The sequence below is a fragment of the Tetrao urogallus genome, assembly GCF_951394365.1.
Source record: "Tetrao urogallus genome assembly, chromosome: 4".
Lineage (NCBI taxonomy): Eukaryota > Metazoa > Chordata > Aves > Galliformes > Phasianidae > Tetrao > Tetrao urogallus.
This window is the reverse complement of record NC_136817.1, coordinates 55,022,322-55,045,668: the sequence shown is the minus strand read 5'-3', so window position 1 is coordinate 55,045,668 and position 23,347 is coordinate 55,022,322. Positions and strand designations below refer to the sequence as shown.

Genomic DNA, 23,347 nt, shown 5'->3' with positions numbered 1-23,347 from the left:
ATGGTTCCATTTTCAATGTTCTGAATTGAAACTTTGTAAATGAAGAGAAGAAACAGGAAAGGAAGGAAGACACAAGAAAAAAGTCTCAGGGTCTTTTGTGTGTAGTGAAATTTCTATATATACTATGAACTACACAACAGTTATAAAGCACTACATACAGACTGAAGTGCTTTGCATTAGTGGTTAAGAAAGCTGTATTTAAACAAATCGTAATTTTACAGAACATTTAGACAAGTTGTAACACAAAAAGTTTGTGATTTTAGGGATAGAGATGGTATTAGGATTCTGGGAAATGGCACCATACTTTTCATAATCTGAAAAATAACTGTGAGATGACATAAGCTTGGTATATTCTTGCTGCAATCTTGAAGGAGCCTGAGAAGAACTATTTGGTAAGAAACAAAGCTAGCAAGTAGAAAGTTCACAACCAATAGAGGAAAAAGTAGGGATGAGAGACTCCCTGCCACAATGAAATATAAAAGTCCCCTGGGGTTGAACAGGAGACCAAATGTCACAGAAGAGAAATCCTCTGAAGATTACTGAATATACAGAATCACTCCTGCCTCAGAATGTCCCCGAGTGTCAAAAAGCTGAAAGGATGGCAGAATACTTATGGGAAACATTAAGAACAGTTGCTCTTGTTCAATTAGTAGTCCCTACATACCCTTTCTGATTGCTCAAGATGGGACTCAATCACAAGACATCATGATATCTTTGATCAATCTTTGATCTGGTCCAGCACTCATACCAATAAAATTCTTTCTGTTGGTCATAACTCGTCATTTCTCTTTTCAAGTCTCCTCTCAGATCAGATGTTAGAAATGCAAATAAATGAAATGATGTCTGAATTATAGGAACTATAATCCATGGTGAGGAAGTCTAAACATCTGAACTTTAAGCCTTTGCTGTGCTCTGCTGGTGGTTCCTCTTTGGTGCACTCAATCACCTACTCATGTAGCCTTTCTCATTACCTTTATGTAGCTCTCCAGAGGGAAGACTCCCTAGAAAAGGTTTTAATTCTTCCTACTCCAACACCCAGTACAGCAAGTGAAAATGCACTGCTCCCCCAGTGTCATTCCTGTGCGGGAAGGGACAGAGAGGCTGTGGTTGTTTCATCAACACTTTCTGGGGGGGGGGGGGGGAAGAGAGAGAGAGAGAGAGAGAGAGATGAAAACTATTACTGTCGTTACCATTTTTTGTTCTCTATATTACTGCATCATTTAATCACGACTGTTACCACAACTCCCATCCTTGCCGCCATCACAACACTCCTAGGCTGTCACTAATTTTCAGCCACCAAATTGAACTGTGTGCTATGGACCATAAGTCTGCCTTTCAAACTGTCTCTATATCATAAAAAAAAAAAAAAAAAAAAAAAAAAAAGAACTCTTCCTACCATCCTTGGACTTGTTATCTCAAGTGCCAGCTGTGCCTGCTATGTGGGAGATGTTAAATGCTTTTGTGCTGCAGCACATCCAAGCTGTGTGTGCCTCAGAGCACAGCCTGATGTTCTCAGTGCAGCTCTCTCTTATGTCTGACAGAGAAACGAGAATTTTGTGGACTTAGAAGAAAAGCTGAAACGTCTGCTAGTTATGAAAGATAGCGCTATGTCCAACTATATAGCTTCTGCAGACACATTTTTGGCTAGTCAGAGCAACAATTCTGCCCAGTATGTTTTCTTCAGATCAAGGAGTCCAGACTGCATGTACTTCTGTAGCTGGAACACACACACAAAAGCAGAAGTAGAGATACTCTCATGATGATTTGTGAATTTGTGAAGGATATTTTTCATTGTTATTATTATTTGCCTCATCCTGTGAAGGGCTATAAGGTTCAGCAAAACTGTTCTCGTTCAATACTTTATATATCACTACAGATCCTTGACCTACAGAGGGAAAGAGCTGGTAAAACGTTTCCTAACAAAGAACGCAATTTCTCTGACAACTGAACTATGAAAAACTTCCATTTCCACTTAACAAACTCTTCTATTTTTCAACCTTTGATATTTTGACTTTTGCCTTGTTTGTCTCTCCAAAGTGAGAGAGGCTACAGAACAATGCAGAGCAGCCGCTTCCTCAAAGGGCAGAAGCGGCAAGGAAAGACAGGGAATGATTGCCACCAAGTGGAGAAATACAAAACTGCACGGTATGCCTGCGTATCGCTTCTCTTTCCCTGCGTAACCCTGAGAAAACATGCCAAACAGCTCTCGCTGCACCACTCTATAAGAATCAGCTGCAACTTTTCACCATTTGCTTGACTATTTCCAAAGCATATTTTAAACTGCATGTATCCTGCCTCAGAAAGTTAGCAGTTTTGATTTTCAAATAGTTAATATAGTTCAACATTTGGTGAGCACAGGTAAAGGCTGTACACGTCTGTCTGCAAGATTTAAAGAACACTGCCCCATGAATAATAATAACACAGTGATTTTTCCATAACACAGTGAGCCCTCTAATTCCTGGCTGCTACTACCTCTGATTTTTTTCTTTAGCTTTGGACACTCTGAGCACTGAGTTCCATAAAAGAAGACACAGATATAAATTCATTCCCAACTGCCCCTAACTTTCTCTAAAATCACAACTTTCTTCTTTACATTTTCCAGGACTTTGTGCAGACCACTGCCTACTCAACTTTTGTACCTTCTGTGAATCTCATTCTTAGCTGTTTAAGCATTCACACTCTGTGGTAAGGACTCCTGAAACTTAACTTAGGGAAGGAGATTCTGATGAAAAGCACAGAGGCAGAAAAGTAAGCATCATAAAACTGTGACTTACATACAGTTACTCAAACAAATACAGCTTCCTAACTCTTTGGACTAAACTAATAGGAATGATTCTCTATGCATAATTAAACAAAGTACTCTTACATAAGTAGCTGTGATTGCAAGAAACAGAGATAGAAATGATCTGAAAGATGGCAAAGGAATGTATTGTCCTTCTGGAGCAATTTGTACTGCCTGTAAATGTAACTTTAATATCAATGGTCTCAATAGGAGTATTTAAAAGAATTGGCAAAAAACAAACAAACAAACAAAAAAAAACCCCATACTTCCTGATATGTCTCTTTTTAAACCTAATTTCATTTCTCAGGACATGTAATTTACTGATTGGTCAGTGTAACTGGCCTTCTTTGGCTCCTGATAGTACTAGCTTACCATGGGAGAAGAAAAACACTGGTGCCATATGTGGGTGACTGCAAAGGCTGTATAACCAAACCATTTTACAGGTGCTTTAAGCATTTGAATAAATAATGAAGTGAAGCAATATTGCCCACACAACTTCTTAACTTCACACAGCTTTGCACCTTAGCTCAAGAAAAACAGCAGGCTAGTGGTACAGACCTGTGTATTAATGATATCCATAGAGTCTCATTCAGTCCCTAAATTTGTCTGTTATACACATATTTTTGTTACTCTACAACATCAAGAAATGCAAATATTCCAGTGGGACTATCTGCTTCTTGGGAGTTTGCCTCTGAGTTTTACATCTCCTAATCCAGCATCCTCCCAGCAATTTAGCACTTAATAATAGGCAATCTAGTCACTTCTGATGTATTAAAGCAGAATGTAAGCATCTATGGATAGTTATCTGAAATTCTTCAACTGAAATGTCTCTCTTTCACACCAGTTTTCACTGAGGATATAAGGTCCATCAACTTTTGATAGACACTGACCCAATCATCTGATACAGTATACTTAATATTTGTCTAGGAAAGTTGCTTGAGCAAAGACTCATAGAATCATAGAATCACTCAGAGTGGAAAAGACCTTAAAGATCATCGAGTCCAACATGACCTAACCGTACTACCCTAACTAACAACTCTGCTAAATCGTGTCCCTGAACACCACATCCAAATGGATTTTAAACACATCCAGGGATGGTGACTCAACCACCTCCCCAGGGAGCCTGTTCCAGTGCTTGGAATCCAGCATCTAAACCTTTGTAGAAGAATCCCAAAATCTACAACAAGGTGTCTACAGTCTGCTCTGTAGCTCACATTTATTTCCAAACGCTGTATAATAACTCCTCTTTATAAAGCAAATAGAGTGGCAAAGTAAGGAGAAAAACTCTGGGGAAGGTATTTGAACAATATCTAAGGAAAACATTTCTGGAGAATGCAACAACATAGACTGTGCACTTTCTGAGGAGTCAATGAGAATCTCTAACTTTTAAGAATTATTGGAGAATTAACAAGAATTAGCAAATATGCTGAGTCAAGGAAACAAGTTTTTGTTACTTTCATCATTCTTAGTAGGTTGTAAGAGTTATTAGTCCTCAACTCAGGCTAAAATGGCACTTGGCTTAGAAATTTCTAAAATATTTTTCAAATGAAAATGTATAAATTCATATATTACTAAATTCATACTTACATAGAAAGATGAAACAATCTTAAAGACTTTAAGGTAAACCCTTTCTTGTATTTAGCAAAATTTAGCAAACAAATCATTATAAAAAAAAAAAAAACAAACACAGATTTTTATATGCTTTCCTGAATACTACATGCATCTAAGTGACTGCATTTCCTTTAGTGACTAAAAAATCATTATTTGTGGTTTTTTTTTCTTTTGCTTATTTTGATCAGTATGGAAGGTTTATGACAGTTAAATCAAACAAAATAAAAAATACATAATGGAGAAAATAATAGCAATTGGAGCTAACGTTATGTATGTATACAACAGTAAGAGCAGATTATTACACCATATTTAACACTACAAAGTGTTGTGTTCTCCATTGTGATGGAGAAAAATACTAAAATAATTTGCTATATTTTTTATTATGATATCTTAATGTTTTGCTGTTAAAGTATATTTTTTTTCCTTCTAAATTGTCCATTCCCCAAATATATTTAAAATTTTACAGCCTGGTTTCTATAACAACTAATAAAAATGAGACAGTATGAGACAATGAGAAGTATTTTCTCATAAACAAAGACATTTTGACCCATATTTGGTGACCTTATGCCTGAAGATTTGCATGAAGGCAACTTCTTTAGAGCCAGCTAAGATGATGTGAGGATTTTCCCCAGCTCAAGAGATGAACTGTGACCCCCCTGAGGGACACCTCTGTCAGGCATCCAGACTGGTGTCTCTCAGTCCTTGATTTGATGCATCATTTCCCCAAAGAGGAATGAAGACTGTATATTCTATGTCTAAAGTATGGCAGCAATCCCTGTTACACTGTAAATACCGATGTACTGTAACGCTCCCCTATTTTTCATTTTCCAGGAAACTGACTGAACGCTAAGTAAATCTCTGCTCTTGAACAGAAACTGAGTCTTACTTGTTCTTCTATAACCCAGTAGTTTCTATGCCTCCAGGAACTCAGTGGGAGTTGCTGACTCCACAGAGCTGATCAGTGGTATTTTGCTTCAGACAACACAGCAGTTCATACCTCCTACTGACTTAGGAATTATAGTACTACTTTTTTCCATCACTTAGCGTAGCTGTAGTTTATTCTGTACTCACAACAGCTACTACATCAGATACATGACGGAAATGATACTATAATAACTGAGCCAAAAATAAACATCATGCAGAAAATCAGTTCTTTTTCATCATTATGGAGACGAGCACACTGATCTGTGTTTTTAAGGTCATTTTCAAAGAACTATACCATAATGCTTTAAAAATACTGTATTGTTCAGAGGTCTTTGCCAGCTTATAACATTTATTAATAGAAGGACACCAATTCTTCTATTGCCTTTAGTACTGTGGAACAACAAAAACTTCTGCGAAAGTACTGTAATTTCTGCTAGTTAACTGATTTATATATAAAGCAGAAATCTCTTCCCTTCTCAGTTTCTCTAGCATTAATTTTAACATTTTTTCTTTTGCATTTCCACTTTACACTGATAAAAAGGCATTAAATTAGGTAGCCCCATCTGAACTCTGCAAATGTCCTCACAACTTCCAATTACTGGCAGATACAAACTATCTATGCCGGATAAAAATAAGTATGAAATGCCAACATTGGCCAAAATCTAAGGCTGATGGTAGTTTTCAAAAAAAGCAGCTGACAACTGTTTTCAACTCCATCAGTGCATTTTCCTGTTTTTGTGGAAAATCAAGAGAACAGCCTATCTTATCCATTAGTGAAGTCATTCAGTTCCTTGCTATAAAGTGAAAAAGAATATGTGATTCTGGAAAGATTGTATCCCACACAATTTAAGCAAACCAGAAAAACGTCTTGCTTGGAGATTTACTGCTGAGTGCATGAAAGAATAAACACTTTTCTCAAGGAAGGCAAAAACGCATTCTGATGATTTACTGGGTTCGCAGAAGACAAAAATGTATCCTGTTACTCAAAAGGTCATTTGCTACATGCAGATGTGTTTTTATATGAATAAATACTGTACTTATGACACAAACTCAGTATAGTTAGAGTGGGCTAATTAAAAAAAAAAAAAAAAGTATTTTCTGTACTTATAATTGAAACAGAAATGACTGCAAAGAGAACATGGCAAGTAATATCAGCATATTTTTATTTATATCTTCACAGTCCACTTGATTCAGTGAGACTACTGATGGAAGCCAAGGGGAAGGCTTGGGCTGGACACAGCTGGGCTGCAACGGGGGAAAGGCAGGCTAGTGGCAGATATTAGCACTGAGGTGACGGAGGACGACCAGACGACCATCACCTCTCCTGCAGCACCCTCACGCCTCAGCCGCACACCCCGCCCTCCGCTCCAGCCGGAGGAGGACCCGGCGCACGCCCTTCCACCGCGCATGCTCCGCCCGCCCCGGGCTCGGCCTGCCGAGGAATGTTGGGCTCCCGGCGCCCCGTAGTTTCCCCGGCAACCGGCAGGAAGCGTGGCCGCGCGTGGGGCTGCCCGCCGCCGGGTCACGGGTGGGCCGGGCCGGGCGACGGGGGGATCGCGGAAAACGAGGAATTGCTGCTGCTCCCTTTCTCTGCCTCAGCTGCGCTCCGGAGAGGGCTCACACAGCGGGGTAAGTGAGCAGCTTCGCCTTTACACACTGCTTATTGCCAGTCTGTCTTTTGTACGTGGCTTCCAGAAACCAAACCCAGGCCTCCTTTTTTTCTCTTTTGAAAGACGGTCTTTCAAATGTGCTTTTGCCTTGTTTCTATTTATGGATTCCTGTCATTTGTGTGAAGTCTGTCACAGAATCACAGAATTGTAGGGGTTGAAAGGGACCTCTAGAGATCATTGAGACCAACCCCTCCTGCCAAAGCAGGTTCCCTACACGAGGTCGCACAGGTAGGCATCCAGATGAGTCTTGAATATCTCCAGAGAAGGAGACTCCACAGCCCCCCTGGGCATCCTGTTCCAGTGCTCCGTCACCCTCACCATAAAGAAGTTCTTGCGCACATTTGTGTGGAACTTCCTATACTTATGCAGTTTATGTCCGTTTCCCTTTGTCCTGTCTCCACGTACTGCTGAAAAGAGACTGGCCTCACCACTATGGCTCCCACACCTCAGATATTTATAAATCTGGATTAGATCCCCTCTCAGTCGTCTTTTCTCAACGCTAAATAGACCCAGTTCACTCAGCCTTTCTTCATAGGGTAGATGCTCCAGGCCCTTCACCGTTTTTGTGGCCCTCCACTGGATTCTTTCCAAGAGGTCCCCGTCTTTTTTGTACTGGGGAGCCTAGTCCTCTGCCAGCAGGACGATTAACCTCGGTATCACACCTTTGGCAATAGCTGTGCACTTGGTTTGTACATATCCTTCATCACTTTCCTAACTCCCATCTTTACTTTTGTCCCAAAATATCTGCCAGTTGTCGCTTATTTTTTTATTGCATTTTCTGTGATGGTGTGAGCAGTGACTTGAAATGCATCTAGAATTGTTGTTACTTAAAAGAGTATTATAATTGCTCTGCACATATCTTAATTGCTTCTTGGAAGTGGAGAGAGTCTGGATGCTTCTGAACATGTGGTTCAACAAATCTGAGTGCAAGGCTTTGCACCTGGGTTGTGGCAACCCCTACTGCTAATACAAGGATTGAGCGCAGTTCTGCTAAAAGGAACTTGGAGGTACTGGTGGATGTAAAGCTGGACACGAGCCAGCAATGTGCTGTCCAGAAAGCCAACCATATCCTGAGCTGCATCAAAAGCAGCATGGGTAATCCTGCCCATCTGCTCTGTGCTGGTGAGGACTCACCTGCAGTATTGTGTCCAAATGTGGAGTCCCTCAGTACAGGAGAGATGTGGAACTGTTCAAGCACGTCCAGAGGAGGGTAATAAAAATGCTCCAAGGGATGGAACACCTCTCCTATGAGGACTGGCTGAGAGACTGGGGGCTGTTCAGTCTGGAGAAGAGAAGGTTCCTTGGTGACCTGACAGTAGCCTTTCTGTATCTACAGAGGAGCTGTAAGAAAGAAGGGGATGGACTCTTGAGCAGGATCTGTTGTGATATGATACAGGAAATCACACAGAATTGCACACAGAATGGCCAGGGTTGGAAGGGACCTCAAGGATTATGAATCTGTAACCCCCCTGCCACATGCAGGGCCATGAACCTCCCAATTTAATACTGCTCAGGCTGCTCAGGGCCCCATCCAATCTGCCCTTGAACACCTCCAGGGATGGGGCATCCACAACCTCTCTAGGCAGCCTATTTCAGTACCTCACCACTCTCTCTGTAAAAAATTTCCCCCTGACATCCAACCTAAATTTCTCCTCCCTCAACTTATAACCATTTCCCCTTGTCCTGCAGTTATCAACCCTTTCAAAGAGTTGATTCCTCTCCTTTTTGTAGGCTCCCTTTAGATATTGAAAGGCTGCAATGAGGTCACCCCGCAGCCTTCTTTTCTCCAGGCTGAACAAGCCCAGCTCTCTCAGCCTGTCTTCATAGGGGAGGTGCTCCAGTCCCCTGATCATCTTTGTGGCCCTCCTCTGGACCCTCTCCAACAGCTCTCTGTCTTTTTTGTGCTGGGGGCTCCAGACCTGGACACAGTACTCCAGATGGGGCCTCCCAAGAGCAGAATAGAGGGGGACAATCACCTCCCTGTCCCTGCTGGCCACCCTTCTTTTGATGGAGCCCAGGATAGCATTTGCCTTCCGAGCCGCAAGGGCACAATGCTGGCTCATGTTAAGTTTTTCATCTATCAAGACCCCCAGGTCCTTCTCTGCAGGGCTGCTCTCAAGGACTGCTCCTTCCAGTCTGTATGGATGCCTGGGATTCCTCTGGCCCAAGTGCAAAACTCTGCACTTTGCCGTGTTGAACCTCATCAGGTTCACCCAGGCTCAGCTAGTGGCTCTAGCCTGTCGAAATGGTTACCAGCTAGAAGAGGGTAGATTTAGATTGAATATAAGGAAGAATTTTTTTTACGGTAAGGGCGATGAGGCACTGGAACAGGCTGCCCAGCGATGTGGTGGATGCCCTGTCCCTGGAGACATTCAAGATAAGGCTGGACCAGGTTCTGAGCATCTAATCTAGCTGTAGATTGTCTTTCACTGTAGGGGTATTGGACTATCTGACCTTTAAAGATCCCATGTATGTTTTTTGTGTGTTCTAAAGAGACTTCATTGCCTAATTGTGGCCTTTTTAAAAGATCTGTTGCCAAAGGCAGGCCATATTCTGAAAATGTTAGCAAAGTGAAGGAGAGCAGCACAGGATTAGGAGATAAAGAAGAATAAGGATTCCTTTATTCAGATTTTCTTCATTGTTAATGTCAGTCTTTTGACCTGGAGATTGTAACCCTTGATATCCTGTCACGTAGGAATGCAATTCTATGTTTTTAATCTTTTTCTATTCTAGGTAGCAATGTTCTAAACATGTCATCAGGCACCCAGATAAAAGCAAAGGCTGCAGCACAGAAAAGCAAGACCTCCTCTCCTTTGCCATCTTCTCCAGAACCTGCGGTTAAGCCACAGCCAAAGCCCAGTGACAAGCTGAATCCCAAAACTATTGATCCAGTATGTATGGGTGGTGGGTCTTTTGTTTTATTTAAAATCATTATTTTGTTGGAAAAAAAATTCCATACTTGAAGATATACATGCAGATAATTCTTCTGGTCCAATATTGATAATTTAAACTAAAATTTTGTTATTAATCATACATTGCTTAAATTACAACCTAAATCACATGCTGAAATGTTTGAGTAATAACATGTTTATTACTTCATTTTAAAAAGAAGTTCTGATACAACTATAGCTTTAGTGGCAACTTTTTTTTTCTTTCTATGTACCTAAACATGATTTAGGACCAAGAGTTAATGAGGTTTTCTATTGTTTGTTTTTTTTTTTTTTATATATAGTTGTAAATTTTGGCACCTGGTCCTTTAGGGGAACAGATCAGAGTTATGGCTTTGATAACCCATACCATGTTTTGCAATGAAACAAAGACTCTGGTAGTATCTTGAAGATCATCTAGATCTTGTGTACTCTAACAAATTAATTGTTAGTGAAAAGTCAAATTGTGTGCAGAATTTTATTAGTGTTGGTGTAGCTTCAAACACTAGAGAGACAGAAATTAAGATTTCCTGGTATTTCATGCTATATAGTTTGTGACAAGTTGTTTAATCTTGAATGTAGCATTGAGCTAATAAATTATGTCATATTTCAACCTGATAAGAACCATGTATATGATTGAAAAAAAAGCACAAAAACTTTGTGTAGGCTTTCCTCACACTAAGCTCCCACTGATTTTCAGTGCCCATATGCCATCCGGCTCAATGTTTGTTTTTCTGCATCTTGCCAACTTGCAAATTTCATGTATACTCAGATCAGGCTAGAGTTGGAGCAAAACAACCTCCTGCAAGTTAGCTGCTGTTGTTGAGTAAGCACACAGCTGCTCACTCTTCCCAAGTGGGATGGGTGAAGGAATTGTAGAGGGTAAAAGTGCAAGAACTTGTGAGTTCTTGTAAACTTGTAAAGACTGTTTATTAGGTAAAACAAAAGCTATGTGTGCAATCAAAGAAAAACAAGAAATTCATTTGCTGCTTCCCAAAGCATCAGCAGGCAGATCCTCAGCCACTTCCAGGGATGCAGAGCTCATTACGCATAATGATTTCTTGAGAAGACAAACACCAGCATTCCAAAGTCCCCTCCTTCTTTACCCCAGCTTTTATTGCCAAGCATGACACCATATGGTACAGGATGTTCTTTTGAGCAGTTTGAAGTCAACTATTGTGGCCATGTCCCCTTCTTGTGCACCCCCAGCAACTTGCTTAGCAGGGCAGGGTAAGAGGCTGAAGTCTATGGCTCTTTGTAAACACTGCCATGCAACAAGTAAAGCATCAGTGTGCTATCATCAGTATATTTTCATCAAAAATCCAAAGCACTTAGTCATACCACCCTCTACAGAGAAAATTATCCTAGCCATGATACCTGCATATAGTGACCATTGGGAAAGTGAGATGTCCTTAATCTGTTAAGAGAGAACTCATAAGATTTCAGTCTTAAGATTTTCACGACAAAATAGAAAAATGGGAGCACTGCATCAGGAAAGCATGAATTCTACATTATTAGTTCACTTTTACAACTTTCTCTGAAGACAATTCTGTAAAGCCCTTTTTTTGATAAATGTACCAAATGTGTGTTTTCCGTCCTGTATCTGCAGATTTTTTTCAATTTATTTTTACAATCATACAACAAAGCTCCCTTCTCAATAATTTGCAGTTTTAACATATTCAAACTTATAAACAAATAACACTTTTTTCTCTTCTTTTTTTGTGTCCTTGCAGTTTGCTGCTCCTTCTAGAACACCTTCTGCGTTTGCTGCTACGTATGCTAAAGGTGGCATTCCATGCAGGTATTTTAGTTCTGTTTGCTTCCTTTTTATTATATGTGTTAGGCTTAGGTAGAATTACACAGATTGATAAACATCTATTCACAGCTTTATACTCTTTTATTTAGGCAGTTTAATTTCTCTTCAAAGAAAGAAGCAATTTTCCATATGTTTGATAATGGCTTCTTTTTGTTCTTTTTTGTGCAGTGTTAAAACTCTTTCATGAAAGATGCTGATTTCTTCATATAAAGGTGCTTTTGCTAATAACAAAGATAATAAAATTAGTGCCATTTTATTAAGCAAACATTTTGCAGTCTTTTTGTCTGCAGTAAGTAATATGGGAACATCTTGTTTATTGCAACTCTGTAATTTTCAGCAATACTGGATATTAACAAAACTACATGTAAGTGTTTTATGGTATTTTGAATTCCCTTTTCTATTACATATTCACATACATAATAAGCACTTTTCTCTAGTCTTTTGTCAAGTGGATGCAGAATTAGTTAAATTAATAATTACTTATTAATCATGAGCACTACATATATATATATATATATATATATATATGTATATATACATGTGTTAAATAATTCATTTATACAGGATCAACTGAAGAATTCCAGTATAATTTTCTTTCAGTTTCAGCTGTTTTTTTCTTATCAGTTAGTATTTGAGGGAAATGTTTATTGACAGCTATTAAAATGAGTAGCTTTACAAAGGGAGCATCTTCTGTGTCTGTATGAGATCTGTCTATAATTCTTATAACTTTTATTTTCTGATTTCTTTGTGGTAGGGATTAGAATTCTGAAAACTGCCATCTTGAAAACTGCAATAATTGCACTTCTAGGTGCTCTTACACATTTCATTACGGAGGGCAGTACATGTTGAGGTTGTGTATACAATGGCGTAATAGTCTTAAAAAACTAATGGCAATATTTCAATATGAGTAGTGTTAGAAATAAATTGTGTATTATTATATGTTAATTTGTTTCAACTTTAATTCTTTACATAGGTTAATGCATGGATCAGTAAAGCACAGACTGCACTGGGAGTGCCCTCTTGAAACAGTTTCTTTTGATCCTCTTCTTGTAACTCTAGCAGAGGTAAACTGTCTTCTTGGGAAAATAAGCATACAGTATTTATTCCATGTAGTGCTGAAATGTTATGTGAATGTACTCAGCTACATTTTTACATCAGCTTCTGTTATTTAACTATTATTGTAGTTGGACTTCATGATTTATGATTTATTCTTTGAAACAAGGTGTAGTCAACTGAATGGGCTGTGGCAGTCGCCAGGATCCACAGGGGCCCCTTAGTCCTTGGGAAACCATGGCAACAAATGTCTTGAAGATAAGAGAGAAGAACAGGTTAGACCAAATAAGGAGGAAACAAGACATGCCACATGTCCATTGGTCAGAGATAACTGTAGTAGCCCTAAGGCATGGGAAAAGCTTTAAGAAGGGTGTGCTCCTTGCAACAAAGGCCATTTTGCCGCTCACCATATTGGTGTCATGAAAAGTGCGCAAAACTTACCAGGGCTGTCAGAACACTTTCACAAGGGAACTTCAGTCAGGGTCGCCAAAACAAAGGCGACAACAAGGGTTGTGTAAAAATGTCTCAGAGCTACGTGTTCCTAAAAGCTAAATAATGCCAGTCTACTTCTTCATGATTTAATTAAAATAATTCTGGGAGGAACTAAGGTACTGTCAGTCTCCAAACCTAATTTCAAACACAAAGTTAAATAAGAAAGTAAAAGCAAGCCCATTCCTTTCTGACCTAAGCATTTATCTGAGATGTGGACACTCTGTGGAGAAAAAAAGTAGGATTTCAGTTCTCTCAAACACACACAAAGTGTTCTTCTTTTTTTGATCATATGTTTTTCCAGTACATACCTTTCACATACATTAGTCTGGATGTCCAAAAAAGTCATCCGGGGACTGTGAAAACATGACTCTTGTAGATAAGACCAATCGAATAGTCACCATATCTACATAGGACTAAATTCACTGTCTGGATTTGCTTGGGACTAAGAAAGAGTAGATATGCTAGAAAGCACACAGGAGAGCTGTTGATTCTTTGTCTTGTATCTTTTGGAAGCATTGAAATTCACAGTTCAGTTGTCAGTTTAGCTGAATTCCAGTTCACTTTCAGTCAAAATACATTGTTGTCTTTTGTGTGACTTTGCAGTGATCTGTATGCATAAAACGGCTGAGCTGTCATAGGCTGTTTCTACTTAATTGGAGGTCATGACAGCGTTCGCTGTGTAAAAAGAAGGGCCCACCTCCAAGCATCAACTGAAATCTATTGTGGGTACTATGAAGAGTAATTTAAAACCAGTGGAGCTATGTTAGATTTTTCTCTTACTTGTTTTCTGGTCACTGAAAAGACAGCTGGTGGGTTTCTGTGCTCTTTTTTCACTGCAAATGTTTCACTGTTTTTCTACCACTAAATACGAGGGGGGGGGGTAAAAAAAAATTCTTTACGTGAAAGAGGTACAGACCTACTTACAGTAACTTTTGCTTAAAAGTCCTTTTTACTTAGATAGAAGAGATAAAATGCAGTTGTTCCTTTCTGACCACTGTAGTCCACAGACATTCCTCTGTACTATATTGTACTCCAGAGAGTTTTGCTTGTTTGTGTAGGTCATTGAAGGATGGTTTTTCCTCTTTTGACCACATGCTGCAATGTGCTTCAGCAACAGATGTATCCTTTTTCTTGGAGTCACCAGAGTCAAGTGTTGTGGAACTAGATGCTAGTGATGGGACTAGAGGGAATGGCCTCAAGTTGCGCCAGGAGGATTCAGGCTGGACAAGGATGTACTGCTTTTTCTAAAGAGTGGTCAGGTGCTGGAGTGGGGTTCCACCAGGGAGGTGGTGGAGTCACTGGTGGTGGAGGTGTTAAAGGTATGTTTAGATGTTGTACTGAGGGACGTGGTTTAGTGAGAACTAGTGGTGATAGGTGGATGATTGGACTGGGTGATCTTGCAGGTCTTTTCCAACCTGGGTGATTCTATGATTCTAATATGCATTTCAGTTACAGCATTTTAAGAACTGTTAACACCTGAAGAGGAGGAATGCTTTGATATTTCCTTCTTTCATTGAGTTGTCTATAACCCTAGCTTATGTAAAGATAAATGCAAAGAAAAGCAGTGTTTTAAATATTAAGAATGGATGACACTGTTATGATTTCTTTCATCAGAAACCTATGAAGAAATGGAAATCAAAATTGTTTTTATGCTTGTGCTGTAGTATTACCTAAACCATCTTCCTCATCACATTCCAACAGCTTTATGTAGATGCTTTTCTGGCTCAGGCAGTAAGGTTGTCTCTTCCAAGATGCTTTTACCTCCTGTTATCACACAATCGCAGAATGTTTGAGGTGGGAGGGGACTAATGGATCTATCTGTCCAACTGCTGCTCAAGCAGGGGCACTGAGAGCAAGTTGTTCCAGTGTTGCATCATCAGTACAGTGAAGTGCCTCTACTGGTTTTCAAATAGAACCTCTTCTGTTCCAGTTTCTGCCTATTGCCTCTTACCCTGGCACTGGGTACCTGTGTACACTGAAAATAGTGTGGCTCTGTCTTCTTTTCCTCTAATGTTATATTTAATGTTAACACAGAGTGAATGTTTGACGCATGCTATTAAGTGTAGCTAGAGTCACTTTGGGTCTTCTAAGAATCACTTAAGACACACATCTCCAACTCTTGGGCCCCATGTGGCTCAGCACAGCTTGCACTGTGGCCAGTCTCTGCCCCGTGCCATCACAGCAGTGGCTCTGCCCCATCTGTTGCCATCTGTCAAGCGTCAAAAAAGTGTAAGGGAATATTAGCTTACTGGGAAGGTCCAGTTTCTACTGCCTTACCATCAACATCCACCTCTGACATTGTGGGTCAGCATAATAAGATAGGAGATATTTCTTTCAGAACAGGCCTTTTAATATATTTACTGAGAGATTTTGGACTTACCTTCTCCTTCAAACATTCTGAGCTATTTGGACTGACTTTGTTTCGTCTACATATGGATTTGGGAAGAAATATGGGCACATTTAACATTATTGAAACTTTCTCAACATTATTAAAGGCTAGAAACATAAACTTTAATATAGCATAGTATCTAAGTGTAAAAGCTCAGAGGCTAATCGCAGGAGATTGCATCTAAATCTGAAGCATATTCAGTGTACTATAGATTATCATTGACAGTGCGATAGATAATCAGTTTTAAACCTTTTGTTGATCTTATTTTTTATAGTTACCTATATTGTGCTTCTTAAATCATCAGCATAGTTCGGCATAGAACTGTCACAACTGTACACTCATGCTTGCTACTCAGGCTTCAAATAGCTCTTGGAGATGGCTCTTCACAGAAGTGAGAACCTGCTGGATAGCAGGTTCCATATAATTTCCATATAATATAAATGCTAATTCTTTAGGACTTTATGTTAATAGTATACTATAGTATATAGGTACTGCTATATTATTTTGTATATGTGTGTTGTGAGTACTAGTTTGTATTCAGCAGTATAAAGCAGTGGCTTTTTTGAAGCTCTGTGCTCATCAAAAAGCTAGATTTTTTATCTGTTACATGAGTTAACCCTTTAAGTTGAGCTGGATGTGTTTGCACTTTTAGATTCATACTTGAGAGTCACGGAATTAGTCAGACTTTCTTACAGGTGGAAAGTTCAGCTAGGGTGTTATTAGGGGTCTGATGATTTACTGACAGTTACTTAGTTGCAGCAGTGATTTAATATTCATTATATATTCCTTGTTAAGCTGTACACTGGCACTTAGGACAAGGAAGGGAAGTGTTCTAAAATGTCAGTTTATAGGTAAGTATTTCTTGCTCAGATAAGAGTAAAAATGAATACTTGTTCTGAAGGTTATCCACCAACTTCAACTATGTGATTATTATTTTTAAGAAATCTAAATACTGACCATAAATCCATAGGGATTTCCTTTCCCTGAGGTACAGGGGTACAAAAACTACAAGGCACTTTCTAGCCCTTAAGGAAGTGGAGCTAGATAACTACTTCACGTCCTTAGTGAAGGTTGCCTTTAGTGTGCTATGAAAAAAAGGAACCATTCCATTTTACAATATAATTTGTTTAAATTGCAAATAAAATTTCAAAACCAGCTGAACTAGCCAAAATTTCTATATATATGGAAGAGCAACATGAAGATCTTGTGTGTGTTGATGATCCTTGAGGTCCCTTTCAACCCAGAAAGACTGTCTTTCTAATGAAGACAGTCAAGAATACTGCCACTTCTAATTCTTTAGTCAAAGCATTTTGGAAGAGCTAGGTAGTTGTACCTAATCAGGGCAACGAAACTGGTGAGGGGTCTGGAGCACAAGTCTTACGAAGAGTGGCTGAGGGAGCTGGGATTGTTCAGTCTGGAGAAGAGGAGACTCAGGGGAGACCTCATTGCACTCTATAACCTCCTGAAGGGAGGTTGTGGTGAAGAGGGATTTGGCCTCTTCCCCCAGGCAACGAACAGGACACAGGGTAATGGCCACAAGTTGTATCAGAGGAGGTTTAGATTAGACATAAGGAAGAACTTTTTTCTCTCAGAGAGTGGTCAGGCACTGGAATGGCTGCCCAGAGAGGTGGTGGAGTCGCCGTCCCTGGCAGTGTTCAAGAGGCGTCTGGCTGACGTGCTGCGTGATATGGTTCAGTGCTTGTGGTGGCAATGGTGTTGAGGAGACGGTTGGACTAGATGATCTTAGAGGTCATTGCGATTCTATGATTCTGTGATTCTATGATTGAGCTATTGTCCACATACAAGACTGCATTGAACAAAATACTTTGATTCATTTGTGAGTTTGGAGGTTCTTGTATAAACAACTGATTATATTTTGGGTGTATAAAACCCACCTCTTAAATTAATAGTGCCCTTGCTAATAGATTGAATTAATACAGTGAAAATAGGATTCTTTAAATAAGTTAAAGAAAATAAACACTGTTTATAATGTTCACACTCCTATATTTCATCAGCATCATTTATAGCCAAATATGTTTCTGGAGTCTTAATAGAAGTTGAATATAGTGCGTTCTGTAGAGCGGGCTTTTATTTTCATAGAATCCTAGAATGGCCTGTGTTGAAAAGAACCTCAAAGATCATCTAGTCTCAAAGCCCCTGCCATGGGTAGGATTGCCAGTCAGTAGACCAGGCTGCCCAGTGCCACATCCAGCCGGGCCTTGAATACCTCCAGAGCATTCAATTCCTTTGAAAGATTAAACAAGCTGTCAATACCTAAAGTAGCTTGCAGCTCCTGTAAAGGAAAGAAGAGAGACTTCCACCATACAACTTTAATCTTTGAGTTCTGCTGTTTAGGTCATCATGAATATTTGTACCATTCACCAGTTTTTGCAATTGCTGGGGGTGCTATCTTTCCTTCTATAGTTTACCTTCTATTTAATTTTCCCTCATGGTATGGAAGTTATTTACAAATATAACCTAATCTTTTGTTGATGGCCTTGATGAAAAATTCCTCTGGGTAGGTAGATTAAAATGATGAATTAATAGTGAAGCACAAATAGTGATTAAAATATCAACATTCATAACGTAGGTTTTAATATTCACTGTTTCAAAAGAAAAATGAGTATTTTGTGATCACAGTTGTACTCAGTGGATCCACATGGTGGAGTTAGTGTATTTTATGTTTTGAATTGATGTAGGAGAATCTAAACACTGTCCTTCCATTATGTGGAATTTTTAAAATGATGTTTTGTTTAAAAGAATATCTTTTAAGAGAATATGTTTTACATTTGCACCAGGGTCTGAGAGAGACAAAGCATCCCTATACATTTGTTTCAAAGGAGGGTTTTAAAGAATTACTTCTGGCTGAAGGTGCTACTGAAAAAGCCATTCCCCTGTTGCCTCGTCTAGTTCCTGTGTTAAAGGCTGCATTGGTATGTCTTATTCTTCTTGCAGAGATTCTCATAGATGCTTTTTTTATTTTATTTTTTTTTAATTAGAAGAATTATTTTTGTCTGTTCTTCCAGTCGTTATTAATTTGATAATGGGAGCAGTAGAGATGACAAAGCACTATAGAAGTAGGTAAGTGCGTGATGGTTGCTGGCAGATGACAAAGCTGTAGTTGGCAGGGCTAAATTCATTGAGCCAGAAAGTCACTGGTTCCTGTGTTTCTCTAACAAAGATTATTATTATGAATTAATTAAGAATTATTCTCAGTTTGTTACATTTTCAACTGAAATGTTGGTTCCCAATTTTGATATATCCACATTTTTAAGAAGTTCTTCCTAATAAGCTGTGCAGTGCTGTACGTAAGATACATTTCTAAATTGAAATATTAGATATAGTTTTGCTTGTAGAATGTATTTATTTGCATATCAAGCATAAATTAGCAGCTTCCTTTTTTGTTTTTTTTAATTACGTGCAATAATTTCGCAGACAAATTGCGGAGGCTTTCGTTTTCTACTTTCTACAAAAAAAAACAAACTCTGCATTTAATTATTAAATCTAGACAATATTCAGTTGTATTATATTTCTGCACTGTTTATAACATCATAAAAATAAGTGGCTTTCCAGTAGTTTTAGTTTATTAAAAGTACAATAACAAAAATGCAATCATAAAATAGAGATTGTGTTTTTGAAGAGTTTGTGCACTTGTCTGAATATTGGACAGGATTTGTTTTCCTTCCCTCAAAGGCCCATTCAGATGATGAAGTATTTGAAAGGGGATTAGATGCTTTAGTTCAACTGAGTGCTGTTGTTGGCCCATCTCTTAACGACCATCTTAAGCATCTGCTTACAAATGTAAGTTTTAATGTTGTAATAAGAGATTATATGTATTTTCGGCGTACTTTTGTTGAGATGTTTACTGTAATATTTGCATCGATAACACTGGAGGACTCAGAAGTTCTTTTAAATGCATTAGTTCATATATTTCTCTGTGCAAGTCCATCATTCTTTAAGAGTCTAGTGACTTCAAAAGTTCTAACTGTGCAAAACCTGTTGTTAATGTTGAGATTTTAATTATTGAATTAATATTTCATCATTAATATCAATTAATAATTGAATTGTTTCCTGTTTAAAAACAGATTCAACTTTTTGAGCCTGAGGTGAAATAGATGCTATGTTTTGAAACAATATTTATGTTTATTGCTAAGTGAGTTTTGCACTTCAAATGTGAACGTTTTCAAAAATCTGTAAAAGTGCCAATAAATTATCACAGGAGCATATTTCTACTTCTTTCAGATGGCAATTCTGCACATGGAAGTTTTATTCAGTAAACGTCAAGTTGAATTGGGGAATGTATTTTTATACTGAATCCTTTTGTAGACTTCCTCTGTAGACTTGCCTCCTCTATCAGACAGACATGGTTTAACGTATCTTTCTTCCAAACAGAATTTTTACAGCAAATTAAAAGAAAGAGAGAATCTGCAATATTTTTTTAGAGTATTTTCACTATAGTAAATCCCTTTTGGTACACATGAAAAACATGTTAACTTTTCATGTGGATAGCACTTCAAGAATGATTTTTGTATTGATTCCTCTTCCAAATTTGTTTGCTAAAAGAAAAAATTTTAAACTGTTTGGCTAATGGATGAGAAACTTCAATTCAAAGAAAGCTCAACAGTTTACGTTTCACTCCTTCTGCCTTGACTGAGATCCATACTTTGACATCAGCTGCAAGTTTTAAAATAATGTTTCTTTTGGCTCTCATTTCCCAAAGAAAATGAATGGGTTACAGACCTCTTTGTTTTACTTTTCCAATAGCTTTCCAGGAGATTAATGGATAAGAAATTTAGAGAAAAAATCACTGTTGCTTTACAAAAGTTGGAGCAATATGGTGGAAAGGTGAGTTGACCAGACAGTACTGTGTAAACTGTACACTTGAATGCATCTTTGCCAAGACAACTTCCTGGCTATCAGATTAATAACCCAGTTCAGAGAAGTACTTATTTTAACATCACAGCTTTTAATATTGTATAAAAAAGGATTTTTTTAAAAAAACTGTGGCAATTCTAGTCCACTGTAAACACAGTTGTTTCAGTCCTTTTGAGGTATTAAGTGATGATAGAAATGACCTTAAGTCTACACTGCATGAAGCATGTTCCGCTGGTTAGCGTCTGTTGTTTCCCATTTTTTATTTCTCTCTTTTATTTGTCTTCATCATTATTTTAATCTCAGAGCAGGAAACACAGGAGAGTGTTTCAGTAAAATATTCCAGGGGACTGATAGCTACATCAGAAACTGAATGGCCGTACTCAAACAGTGCATCAATCCACATTCGAAAAACCCTTTTGCGGAGCCAGCATCCATCCATGTGGATCCCTACCAATGTTATTTGCTTGGAAGATTTTATTCTTCTTGGTGGGAAGTTTATGCATCCTTAGTAGTTAAATAAGTCACTCTCTGTTCTTTCTTTTTGAATTCTTCACTTTTCTGGAAAGTCTTTTTCCAGGGTTTAGAATGGGTGTGGCGTGGGTTAATATCCAGGATGCTTTATATGAATCCTTAGTCCAAATTAGGCACCGCAGCATTTATGAAGTAGATTTTCACACTGAGTTAAGCATAAGGGCTTCTTGAACAGACCATAGAGTAGGGTAGATACCCGTGAAGAGTGATCCATGTATTCACCAAATGTTAAATGCAAATTGCTCCTGGCCCCTTTTGACACCTGACTCAGGCTAAATATTTGCCTTCCTTCAGTGCACCCGGGATGAAGGCTATATGTTCCTTTTTCTGAGCCCAAGTGCTTTCCTCAGCACTCTTAGCCCTTGCTAAAAGAAACAATTTGCTGTTATTGATGATGCCTGACCATTCCCTAATAGCTTAGTACTTAGGTCACTTACTAAGAAAATCAGATGCTCACATTTTAGCCCATCTTGATTAACTCAGAGGTTAAGATCCTCAGTTGCTACACATTTAAAAAAAATCAAAAACTTAAATAGTAAAGTATAGAAAAGTATTATACTGTTAAACACTCTGTTCAAAACTTTTTTTTTTCACAATTCATTGTTCATTGAGAAGGAGAGAAGAAAAAGTGAGAAAACATTGGCTTGAATGTTCATCTAGAATTGAAATTATTTGTTCTAATGACCCCACGAGCAGTTGCATGTATGATATTGAGTGACTATTGATAAAGAACAGAAATAATGTGGAGGGTAAGGACCCTAAATGTAGGTCTTACCATTTCTGAGCCTTTTTTTTCTTAATAAGCAACTGTAAAAAAAAAAAAAAAAAGCTGCTCTTTTTTAGGGATACTCATATTCATTTAAGGGCGATAGGAGTGTTCATACTGCAGACTGTATGATCATCACAGACCAGCGTGAAAGTTCCTGATTTGTGTTCAGTGACATAAGAGGAGGAAAACTGCACTTCGTTTTGATGCTCTGAGAATTTAAGTCTAGATAATAGAGCTAATCCAATAAATTGTTAAGCCACCTCTAATTATTATCTCTGTCCAGTAATTTATTGTTGCCAATCAGATTACTGTGTGGTCTTTCTGCACGTTTTTAAAAATTCTTAGAGAGAAAAAGACAAAAAAGCTGGAAAGAAGCACCTAAGTTGTGATCGTAGTCAATGACATTACATAGTACAGCTAATGAATCTATCAGCTATTAGAAAAATGAGTTACAATGTATATGATCAGTACTTTTATTGGAAACCTCTTCCAGAATATCACTCTTCTTCGTTAGTTATCACAATGCTGCTGTTTTTTTCAGTCTACTATTTTCAACTCTTTTGAAAGTAAATTTCTTCGTAAATAATGCATTTTGATTTTCTACCATTTTGTTTCATAGCAGTAAAGACAACTAAAAGTTTTGAATTATACAGTTTATAGACATGATGTGAATACTCTCAAATGTAGTGCTAGTGCACCTTACTTTGTTTAAATGCATTATATTTTCATCACCAGGCAACGGTGACTATCATCAAATCTAAAATTCCAACCTATTGTTCTGTATTCCCCTGAACAAAAAATCCATAGTGATTTGTGAGTTCAAGTCTGAAGATAAACTGCCTGTGAACATCACTTTGTGGTATGTTATATTCTCTTAAATTAATCACCGTTCTTTTTCAGTATAATGCAGAGTGGGGAAAGTCCCATAAGTTTGTGAATATATGATTATGAACGACTCTATTAATTCTCTGTTGGCTGCTATTTATGTATGCATTGTGCTTACAAAGACACTGGCTATTATTTCAAAAGCAGAGTAAATATAAATTTATATTTTGTTATAAATTACAATTTCCATTAATAGATCTGAATAATATGTTGTGTATATTTGTGGAACATAAAATAATTTGGCTTCAATTACTTAAATGGCAATTAACTTTGTGTTAAATTACATACGCTTTTGAAACATTTAACTTATTCTGTGCCACAGGCACACGTGGATGCTGTTCTGGTTCACCAGGACTTAGTGGATTAGACACAGAATTGTAAGAGCCCACCTAGACATTCTGAGAGTCAGCTTTTGAAGGTATGAAGATGAACATACCATACACGTAGCAAACAGGGAACTTGATCAGGGTCTGCCCAGCACATTGTTGTCAGAAGCCAGAGCAGCATTTGTCCATTACTGTAATTGAGTTTGATTGCAAAATGTCGTTCAGTGGGTCTTGTTAAATAATATTTGATCATATGAAAACGATTTCAGAATATTAAGAAGATTATTGCTGGCTGAC

At 38.2% G+C, this 23,347-nt stretch overlaps 1 protein-coding gene across 1 annotated transcript; it reads left to right on the top strand.

Annotated features, from left to right (window-relative positions):
• Positions 1-1,607: 1,607 nt before the first annotated feature.
• Positions 1,608-22,631, top strand: PACRGL (parkin coregulated like; the record flags this gene model as incomplete). The annotated part of the gene is given in 12 exon segments (XM_079534145.1): positions 1,608-1,669; positions 2,038-2,155; positions 6,648-6,863; positions 6,866-6,926; positions 6,929-6,950; positions 9,725-9,878; positions 11,648-11,715; positions 12,704-12,794; positions 18,463-18,597; positions 19,358-19,465; positions 20,429-20,509; positions 22,575-22,631. Coding segments are annotated over 12 exon segments (1,173 nt in total).
• Between the last annotated feature and the right edge of the window lie 716 nt (positions 22,632-23,347).